Source organism: Pyxicephalus adspersus, chromosome 5 (assembly GCF_032062135.1).
Source record: "Pyxicephalus adspersus chromosome 5, UCB_Pads_2.0, whole genome shotgun sequence".
Classification (NCBI taxonomy): domain Eukaryota; kingdom Metazoa; phylum Chordata; class Amphibia; order Anura; family Pyxicephalidae; genus Pyxicephalus; species Pyxicephalus adspersus.
Genome location: NC_092862.1, coordinates 83,986,018 through 83,997,652, shown reverse-complemented (window position 1 = coordinate 83,997,652; position 11,635 = coordinate 83,986,018). Strand labels below are relative to the sequence as shown.

Here is an 11,635-nt window from a genome sequence, read left to right as displayed (position 1 = left end):
CAGAAATTTTTATATTTATTTTGATAGATTGCAAGTGGTATCAGAATTAAATATCTGTATTTTTTTACAGAAATACAGAATTTTTTCTGTTCATTTTGATAGATTGCAAGTGGTATCAGAATTAAATATCTGTTTTTTTACAGGAATGTTTCTGTTTATTTTGATAGATTGCAAGTGGTATCAGAATTAAATATCTGTATTTTTTTACAGAAATGTTTATATTTATTTTGATAGATTGCAAGTGGTATCAGAATCAAATATCTAAATTTGTTTTACCCTGCCTCTGACTGACTATCTATCTATCAATGTATCTATGCAGCAAAGAAAGAATGTGATGCTAGCAAATCTCTGTCAGGAGTGGTAAATGCAGGCACAGCCTGGCCTTATATAGGCCAATGCCTGCCTGTGTGGCATGCAGTGACAGACAGCCAATCGGCTGCCTGCCATAACAAACTTGGAGGGGAGCATCCCTGCTGTTATTGGAGGGCCCTAGGCATCATGGGGGAGGTCCCTAGGCATTGTGGGAGGGGTGAATTCGGGGCATCGAATCCAACAAAATTCGGGTCGGGTCGACCCGAATTCGAACGGCCATATTCAGGTCTAACATTAGGACGACCCGAATTCGAACAACAACACTAATGATGAATGGTCAAAGATATGAAAACAAATTTTTTTCCCTAATTTAAACAGTACGGTAGAGTGTTAGATCCACTTTCAAGTATATATTTATGTGTCCCCGTTAGTTGCCACCAAAGAAATCACTTTGGTGTATGTTGGAAGTGACCAAAATTGATATGAATATGACTTGTATGTAAAGACAATTCTTCCTTCTTGGAAACAAGCTATAAACCTCATTATCTGTGGAAACAGATGCAGTCCCTCAAACAACAAATGATTGCTTAACAGAGACAATGATTGATCTTGCATGAGTGGGTGCCTGAGGATCAGTAACACCTTGGCCAGTTTGACCGCCTGGTGGCAGTTCCTGCCCAAACCAGTTTACTTTAGCTTCATTTTACCTGGAAGGGACAGGGGTTTGTGACAACAATCCCAAGCCTGGGACAAGGACAATCTGTGTGACCTCTTGATCAAGACTTCACCAAGGATGAATCAACAATGTGATTCGCTCTGGACTTGCAGCGGGGTGTGGTTCAAGGAGAGAAAACCCTGGTGTGTATGGTTGTGTGAGAGAGATTGACCATGTGCTAGAGATAGAGCTAGACCCCTTTCCTTCCCCTTCCCTATATACCCTTGACCTTCTTCCCTTTCGTCTTGAAAAGCATATGTAAATAATATCCTAAGCTGTAAATAAACCTTTACCTTTTGTAAGATCTATTGGTCCTTCTTTGAAAATAAGGCATCCCAAACAGAGCACATTCTACATTTGGCACCTCAGAAAGCTTGTGGAATTCTAAAATCCACACAGAACCCACAAGACAGAATTGAGTTATGTTTCTAGAAGTTTAGGTAAACTTAGTTGAAGGACCAACCAGACCTGCTGTAAGGATCGCGATGCAGAGTTGACTGGATCTTGGACATGGTATGTTTTAACTGGTTTACATTCAATTTGCAATGTGTGTATGTTTACGTAGGGAAAATTGGTAGAATTATGGAATGTGAGTTGAGTTCTACATTTTGATGCAATTGCACAGATTTAATATTTTTTTAGAGGGACAATAGCCTTCTGTTGGTAGTCTTATTTTGAATTCAGACTTGTGTGAGTGTATAGGTATTGACAGTGTGTGTGTATTGGCAGTGTATTATTGTTTGTAAGAAGAATTGTTTCTTGGGTGGATTTTAGCTTTGTAAAATGGAATATGTGTATACATATGTTAACAAGCATGCCTCTGCCAGTTATTGTACATGTGCAGATGAACCTGGTAAAAGTCAGTTCGAAACACTACTGTGCCAATGTAAGGAACATAATAATAAAATGCATAATAAACTGACAAAGAAATTAAATAAGGAAAAACTGGCTAATGAGATAGCAGTGTTGCTCAGGATCAAAGGCATAGCTGAGCAACAGGGGGAGTACTGGAGTAGGGAGAGAAAAGAGCAATTTGATACATTTGGTAAAGGTTTACTTAAAATGGAAACTACCTCAGCAATGCAGACTATAATCTTAAATGCAAGTTTGTGGATGCATTACAGTTAAAATTGTCTCAGATGGAAGAACTTGTTTTGGCACTAGAGATGAAATTGGCAGATGCAAAATCCCAGCTGACAGCCAAAGAAATGCATTTTATCCCTTAGTACACAAGAAAGCAAGCGAGAGTCGGCTAATACCTGCACTCTCACTGAGGTGAATACCTGCAGAGGGGTACAATCAGCAGATACATCCAGAGCTGCAAGGGAAAATGCCAGCACACTCACTGTTCAGGACAAATACCATCTGTGCTAGATCCTTGGTGAATTTTTGGGATAGAGTCACCAGTGAGTATCTCCAGTAAACTGGAGGCTGTAGTGTGTCAATTTAGTCTGAACAATGAAAATGCATGTGCTCTTTTAAAGACTTGGCTTCCAGGACCACCTGCGGCCCAGATATCCATTAATAATGATCAGTTGGTTGGAGCAGAGGGTAGGAGGTACTCAGGATTTATCTAGAATGAAATTCAGACGAGGAGATGATCCAATTATATTCTGCAATGAGTATCTTTCACTTTATAGGGTGGTGTACAACTGTCCAGATATTTCATCTGATGACATGGAGTTTCTTTATTCGATGGCTAATAAATGTCTTGTAAGCTATCCTGTTAAGATTGCCCTTAGGAATGCTTCCTCTTACCAGCAATTCATAAATATACGCAGGGACTGGTGTGAACAAGACAAGGAGAGGTATACATCAAACATATCTGTCATATACAGGAGTACAAGAAGGCCAAAATTTAGGCCATTTAGATGCTTCAAGTGCAACAGGCCTGGGCATATTAAAACATACTGTAGATCTCTAAATGTTCATAAAGATCACACCAGGAATGCCAATTTAATAGCTGAAAGTAATGAGGAGAATGTAGATGAGAGCACAACCACCATCCAAGACAATGAAAGCACTTTACAGCCTGCAGTAAAAGATACCAACCATGAGAAATCAGCTAGTGTTGAAGGGGGAAGAAAACATATCAACAGTAAAAATGCCCAACACCCTCAAAATGACCAGGAGCAGGGCTGGACAAACATACCAATGTTTGCTCCAGGGGCCAATCTCCCATACTGGCTAGTATGCAGTTTAACACAAGCTGCATTGCCATTTTTCCTCTAGTATGTGGAACAGTTGTATGGTACTGTTTATTGAGATTAGTGTACGGTAAACAATCTACCATTGTCTGTTGTGTATATTTAGACTGTTAGCATAAAGGAAAAAAATGTTTGTCATGACTGAGTATGCTAATGTTTGTGTTTTTTACAGGTTATTTGCAGTAGGAGCACAGTACTGGCTAAATCTTAGTAAACTAATTCAGTTGTCTTTTTGTAAACAAAAACCATGTGGTATTATGAGCTCAATAACTACTGTTTCGAAACAATTACACTAAAAATGGAATTTTAAATTGGGAAAACACTATTAGAGGTCATCCCTTTGTGATGAAATGTCAATGTTTGTTTTTTTTGTTAACCCTTTGTTGACCAGCAGAACATTTTTGTTGCAATCTTTTTCTTTTTTATTATTTTTTTATGTCCTGTTTCGTTGGAGCTTATAAGATATAATTTTAAAATATATTTTTTTCTTGTTTTTTTTTTTTAATTCAATACTTTACACCTAACAATCATTCATCAGGACTATATTACCCATGTTGTTCTAGTGTGGTACTGGTGCATAATAGTATCAAATAGGTGAAGTTTGAGCAAACATATTGTTTTTTTTTTTTTTAAGACAAAACTTGCAAGTGCCTACCAGCTAGGGTATATTGAGATTACAGCCCAGTCTAGACCAGGGGATATTAGCTGTATGTTGATGAAGTAGATATTAACTGCTAAGAATTTGATACTGCTCCTGTTCTTACTTTCCAGGATCTATAATTAAGCGACACTAAAGACCAAGGATTGGAATTCTGGAATCATACTTGTGATGGCAATTGAATTGAAGAGCTTTCATTTTACAACAATATATTGATGACATTAGCGATGAATATGCTTATACAGACCCTTTAAATTGTTTAGTAAAATAGCAAGCAATTTCAATTCATTTTAACCAATGACAAAGTTTCTGGAGGAGTGTTGGGTCTCCCTATCCAATCCTAAGAAGTCATCAAGCAATACTTGTATCTAAAGAACGTTTGCTAGAAATGGATTTTTGGTATTGTTATTTTAGATTTTAATATCCTATGAATAGGATATTGATGAATACATCAACCTTCAGCAAGAAAACCTGTGTTAGATAATATGTAATGGTGGAAGAATGTAAGAGTTATGTTATATATGTTTAGTGATGTTTTAAGGCCACAGTGTAAGTGCCGCTCATGCACTTAAGTGATACCTACAGCTCTTGTGTGAATCATACAATATATTACCCCCTTGTGCCCTAATATATTATATTATATGCCCTAATATATTATATATTATATGCCCTAATCATACAATATATTACCCCCTTGTGCCCTAATATATTATATTATATGCCCTAATATATTATATATTATATGCCCTAATCATACAATATATTACCCCCTTGTGCCCTAATATATTATATTATATGCCCTAATATATTATATATTATATGCCCTAATCATACAATATATTACCCCCTTATGCCTCTAGCCTAATCAGCCACATATATATTGTTTAATTTTTAATTAATTTAATTTTTGAACAAGAAAGCTGTTTTAGTACAATGTGTAAAGACTCAATAGATTTTTTTTTTTCAAGTGTGGCAGAAGCATGTAAATTCGTAGTATTCGATTAGACTTGCTCACATTGATATTAAATACGAGAGTTAGTGAGCATAGATGAAATGTGTAATTCAATGTATCTTGTTGGTAAACCGGGTTAATGTATGTGTTACAATAATGTGATTGGTATACTAATTATTGAGAAATTCTCCAAAGGGGTATTGATAAAATGCCAGTATCCATGTGGAGTAATGTATGAATGTTGGATGAATAGGTTTCTGACTGGGTGTTCTCTTTCTTGGGCTACATTATGTGTGCGAAGAGGATACTTCCAAAGGAATACTGTCGAGTGTAAGAAAGATACTGAGAGTAAAGAATGAATACAGATATCAATTTGTTTTTTTTATGTCACTTCTTGAAATGTTTGTGTGCCATTCAGGCACAAGACCAGGGAATGTTGGAAGTGACCAAAATTGATGAATGTGACTTGTATGTAAAGACAATTCTGCTTTCTTGGAAACAAGCTATAAACCTCATTATCTGTGGAGACAGATGCAGTCCCTCAACATCAAAGGATTACTTAACAGAGACAATGATTGATCTTCCATGAATGGATGCCTGAGGTTCAGTAACACATTGGCCAGTTGACCACCTGGTTGTAGAACCTGCCCAAACCAGTTCACTATACCTTCAGTCTTCCTGGAGGGGGCAGGGGTATGTGACAACAATCCCAAGCCTGAGACAAGGACAATCTGTGTGACCTCTTGATCAAGACTTCACCAAGGATGAATCAACAATGTGATTCGCTCTGGACCTGCAGCGGGGTGTGGTTCAAGGAGAGAAAACCCTGGTGTGTATGGTTGTGTGAGAGAGATTGACCATGTGCTAGAGATAGAGCTAGACCCCACTCCTTCCCCTTTCATAAATACCCTTTACCTTCTTCCCTTTTGTCTTGAAAATCATATGTAAATATTATCCTAAGCAGTAAATAAACCTCTCTTTTGTAAGAACTATTCGTCCTTCTTTAAAAACAAGGCACCCCAAACACGGCACATTCTTCAGTATAGAATAGTGTTACTGCTAATACTCTATCAATAAAAGAGGCTCAAAGAGAACATGCTGCACAAAAAAAGGTGGACAAGTGAGGTGTTTGTGAATATTGGGTAATATGTGAATTGAAGGTACTACCTAATGTTTCTCCATGAGATATGTCTGTCTATTTATTGTTTGTCTATAGTAGCCTTGTCCTACTGGAATCATTGCACTGGTCAACAAACATTTTCTTGCCAAACAGATTAAAGTCTCCTAGAAAACTAATGAAACATGAAAATTAAGCAAAATTAAACTAGATATGCCTACGTAAAGGAAATTTTATTTTTGAAATACTTAATGTTAATATATTCTATATTTAGTATATTTACAGAACTAATCACAAAGAAGTCATTGAAAAACTCTGTATGATTTCCTTTTATGCCGATGGATCAGGACAATCACTTTGAAGGTTCCAGCAGTATTCTGCCATCATGTGTTTATTCCATCTGCCTTGATTTCTTTCTTCCATCACCTTTATATATTGATAGAACGTCTCCCCTTATTCCTCACTGAAATCACCAAGGTTTTCTGTAATTTTTTGCAAATGGCTATGGAGATAGTATATCCTTATGCTCATAATAACATCCAAGTTTTTAAAGTTTAAGAGCAAGTTTTGTACCAGTTCTTTAAGTTCTTTATAATCGTGTGCTTTATGGTTACCCAAGAAGTTCTTGACAACCATGACATAGCTGTGCCAGGCAGAAGCTTCAATCATTTTTCAGTTTCTGAACCTGGCGTTCATTAAAAGATTCCTGCTGTCAATTTTTCAGTACTCAATCCAGGGAAAAATCTACAAATGTATTTGAAGCAATCCCATCCTTGTTCAGAGCGCTAACAAATTGCTTAATTAATCCCAACTTAATGTGTAGTGAAGGGTGAATGATTTTTTTCTTTGTCAACCATTGGTTAGTTAATGATGTTTGTTGAACCTTTTTTCATGTTTTCCCTTGGAGGCCACATCCCTTTTTTCCAGTGATCCTGCTTTGCTCTACTATCCCACAAGCAAATGAAACATGGGTACTTTGTGTATCCACTTTGCTGTCCAAATAGGAAGTTCAGCATTTTTTAATCAACACATATGGACCATTGGTGTCCATGATAGCAAAGCTTTTCTAAGACTATTTTGATGTTCTTCTTTAGGTTTTGACCAATTGGAATTCATGCATAGCTGTTGCCATTATGCAGAAAAACAGATTTCAAACTTCGAGTGGAACTGTCTATGAAAAGCCACCAGAAGGACATATTTGGTGAGGTGAAAATGTGTGGGGGCCGACCACTAACCATGGTTAGTGTGGGCGTGGTCTGCGGGCACAAACGTGGTCACACAACACAAGCCCACCAAGGTAACGTGAGGGATTTCCTGTGCACGTCTGGTGTCAGTGCAGGCTCCTTGCAGAGCACAATCTTAGAATCAGAGTGGACGTGGTCAGTGCGGATCCCGCACAGCACACTTCCATTATGACGTAGGGGATTCCCTGTGCACACATGGGGACTGCCATCCTGCCGATTATGCCTGCCAAATAGCGGGCTGATAATTGCAAGGCGGTTGATCAACTCTAATGAAATATAAAATGGCTTTTTTGTACGCATGTATTTTATACTGTCGTCAACAGTGGTGGAGGGCCGCGTATTATTGATTTTATGACAGAGGCTGCGGGCCGGTACAAATCTGAACATGGGCCACAATTGGTCCCCAGGCCAGACTTTGGACATGCCTGACCTAAACTGTAGGAGATACATCTATCACAATGCCGATGATGTCATTGTACACACCTAATTTTACACACCCCTTGGAATTTTACTTGCTCCTCGGGTGGATAATTTTCATGGGCAGAACAAGATCGTTACTATGAAAATAACTACCATTTGACTAAATTTGCAAGTGCCGTCAAATCAATAAATAAATTCTGTTTACCTTATTGCTGCCTTATACAGCTCCCAATGTGTACAATATATATAAAAAGTGTACACACCCCTGTTAAATGCCAAATTTTTGTGATATCAAAAAATGAAACAATTTATTTGAAAAACAAATGTGTTAGGGGAAAAAACTAAACATATGATAAACTGGTTGGGGGAAAACCGTTAAAACTATTACTATTTTAAAGCACCTTATAATTATTGCATTCAATCATCTTCGATAGGAGTCTATCAGCATGGCACATCTTGACTTGGCATATCTTTCTTGCAAAAAGCACCCCAAATCTGTCAAATTGCGGGGACAACTCATGTGCATTCTCTTCCTTGCAAAAGTTCTCCAAATCTGTCAGATTGCAGCCCAATCACCAATTTTTCTATTGGATTTAGGTCTGGGCTCTGGCTGGGTAATTTTAAAACTTTATTTTCTTCAGGTGAAGAATTTGTTTGTTTATTTGGATGTATGCTTGGGGTAGTTGTCCTGTTGAAAAGTGAAATTCCTCTTCATCTTTTAGCAGACGCCTAAAGGTTCAGGGCTATAAGTGACTGGCGTTTTGGGACTGTTCATAATACTTCCCCCTTGATTAAAGCTCCAGTTCCAGCGGACGAAAAAGCTATCCCAAAGCATGTTACTGCTACCACCATGTTTCAGTGTAAGGATGTGATATAAAATGCTGTTTATGTGCTAAACGTACCTTTTACGATTGTGGCCACAAAGTTCAACCTTGTTCCCATCAGACCATAACACATTTTTCCACATGCTTTTGGGAGACAATGATTTTGTTTGCATATTTTAGCCAGACATAGATGCATTTCTTTGTAGGAAAAGGCTTCCAACCTGCAAATCTATCCCAAAGTTCTGACATAGGAGGATACAGGAGATTGTTCTTACATGAAGTACACAACCAGTGCATTCCAGGAATTCCTGCAGCTCATGTGGAGTTGCAGTAGATCTCTTGGCAGCCTCCCTGACCAATGTTCATTTTGTCTTTTCATCAATTTTTGCAGGATGTCCAGTTTTTTGCCATGCTAGCGTTGTTCCATATTTTCTCCAATGTGATGACGGCCTTCAGTGTTCCATGGTGTATCCAATGCTGTAGAATCATTTTTGTACCCTTCTCCTGATGATACATTTAAACAATGAGATCCCTTTGATGCTTTGTAAGCTTTCTGCAATGACTTCTTCTTCATGACTTTTGCTGTAGCAGGCAAAATTTCAACTAGGACGGCTTAACTTTATTTATGGTTAATCAGAGTCTCTAACTGATGGCAGGTGTGAATGATGTAAATAAATCAAAAGGTGTTTCAACAAAGTATTCATTTAAGGGTGTGTACACTTATGTCAGTTTATTGTACATTTTTTTTTATATAAATACAGACTTGCTTCTTTGTATAGGTTATAGATCACATTAAATATGGGGAAAAGTCTTGATGATTATTGTGGTCTCATTTTTTACATCACAAACATTTTACTTGTGACATTTAACACTTATCATTAACATTTATCCACTGTACATTCTGCTGCGGACACCTGAGTGGTATATAAGCAACAGGTAAATTAGTGTATCAGATATTCTTTGGTGTTTGACTTCGACATTTGTACATATACACATACAGCCTACACATACATGTAGGCTTTGCACTAAACCACCAGGCCCAAAAAAAATCAGAAATAAAACAAACATTGCAGAAAAACACATTTTATACTAATTACCAATGTATAAAAACACAAATATTTTTTCTTACTGGCGTCGCTTTAAGAGATTGGATTTCTTTTCTTCTATTTCATCAATAGGTGAAGATGAAGACAGGAGGGAAGTGTCTGAGGGATTAAAAGAGGGACTACTACTGTCTCCCTGATCAACTTGAAGAAAACTTGGACGATCTTCCAGAGCCTGCAAAAAAAAAAAAAAAAAAATAGTGTTTATTATCGGCTCAGTAGATCATCATGTGGTGCTACTGCCATCATAAATAAGGAAAAATAAAATGTGTGCTCTAAGTGTCTGTGACAACAATATGTTAGCCACTAATAAAAATGATCATCAGTAGAAAAAAAAAGGTTTATTCTCCCAAACAAGAAAAATAAAAGCAATAAAAATGTATTAAAAAGAGACTATAACCCTGGTAACTCTATCTGTAAAAAAAAATGATTTTGTTACCTAGGGATCCATTTATCCTGGTGTAAGGTTTCCAGGTTATAGAGAAATATTAAAATTTATATCAAAATAAGCACCTTGGTAAGTTACAGTATCTTTACCAAATGTTTAATTATATATTTGGGTCTGTAATTTGTACACCCTTTGTGTTTAAACAGTGGTTTAGCTTGTTGGTTTTTTGCATACAAGCAAGTTTTTCTGCCTTTTTGTCTTTGTCAGTATGCCAGAAACATCATTTGATGAATAGAAAACTGATAAATTCAGTGTTTGTCTGATGTCACAGTAAAGTACAGTACAGTAAAGTACAGTAAAAAACCCCACATTTGCAATTCTTGCATTTCATTATCCAACTTGCAAGAACACATGTTGCTGTGGGCCCTTTTGCTCACAAAACAATAGAAAATATTGCTCTGATTATGCCGATACCATATTGAGGGGGGAAAGGGAAGAGGAGATGTAGAGCCGACACATATAGGTGTTGGCCAAAGGATAGTAACTATTGTACATAGGCCCTGTCTGTAACATTGTTTTATTATTTGTTATATGTATAACTATGTCTGTAAGGTTTTAGCTGGGATATGTTTATTTCCCTAGTAATTGAACTTAATGGTTGATGTCTTTTTTCAACCTATGTAACTTTAGTATTCGCATTATATAACTATTTTCCTGCACCTATGGCTTTCTGCACAATATAGTTTTTTTATGTAATTGTTGTGAGTTCACTTCTTTAGTGAAGCTACATGAGGAATTTTTATTATTGAATTATTAAAGCTTTAAAGTAAACACAGACAGTTGATCCAGGGAACTCCGATTGCCTCAAGGAGTAAGGAAGGAATTTTTTCCCATTGGAGCAAATTGTACCAGGGTCCTCTGGATTAACTATGTCCATAGAGTTTTTTATTTTTTTTTATTTTTTTATTTTTTTTTCTGGGCAGCATGGTGGCTCAGTGGTTAGCACTCTTGCCTTTGCAGCACTAGGTCCCAGGTTCAAATCTCGGCCAGAACACTATCTGCATGGAGTTTGTGGGTTCCCCCTGTGTTTGAGTGGCTTTCCTCCAGGCACACCGGTTTCCTCCCACATTCCAAAAACATGCAGTTAGGTTAATTAGCCTCCTCAAAATTGACCCTTCATAGTTACATAGTAGGTTAGGTTGAAAAAAGACATAAGTCCATCAAGTTCAACCACTAGGGAAATAAACATATCCCAGATATAAAACCCTATAAGACATAGTTGGTCCAGAGGAAGGCAAAAAAAAGCCGAGAATTATTTGCTTCAACAGGGGAAAAAAATTCCTTCCTGATTACATGAGGCAATCAGATGTTCCCTGGATCAACAGTCTCTGTTATATTTAGTTTAAAGGCATAATACCCAGTTATATTCTGTGCTTCTAGAAAAACATCCAGCTTTTTCTTAAAGCAATCTATAGTAGTTGCTGAAACGACTTCCTGGGGGAGCTGATTCCACATTTTCACAGACCTTACAGTGAAGAATCCCTTCCTTATCCGGAGCTTAAACTTCTTTTCCTCCAGACGCAAAGAGTGCCCTCTTAGGGACGTTAGTCAAGAAAAACAGTGCAGCGAAATAGCACTGTTACACTAAAGTACCTTTATCAAACATGGTCAGGTTTTAAACACTGTGCCACCGAG

The 11,635-nt window shown here is 37.2% G+C and overlaps 1 protein-coding gene and 1 pseudogene across 1 annotated transcript in view; one reads left to right on the top strand and one right to left on the bottom strand.

The window, feature by feature from the left end:
• TRIO (trio Rho guanine nucleotide exchange factor) overlaps positions 1-11,635 on the bottom strand; it is a gene marked incomplete at its 5' end in the record, with an annotated part of 463,708 nt that overhangs the window by 91,226 nt on the left and 360,847 nt on the right. Inside the window, 1 exon segment of the mRNA XM_072411970.1 lies at positions 9,579-9,727. Coding sequence (XP_072268071.1) covers positions 9,579-9,727 — 149 coding nt within the window.
• LOC140331838 (posterior protein-like) lies at positions 1,842-3,259 on the top strand (annotated as a pseudogene).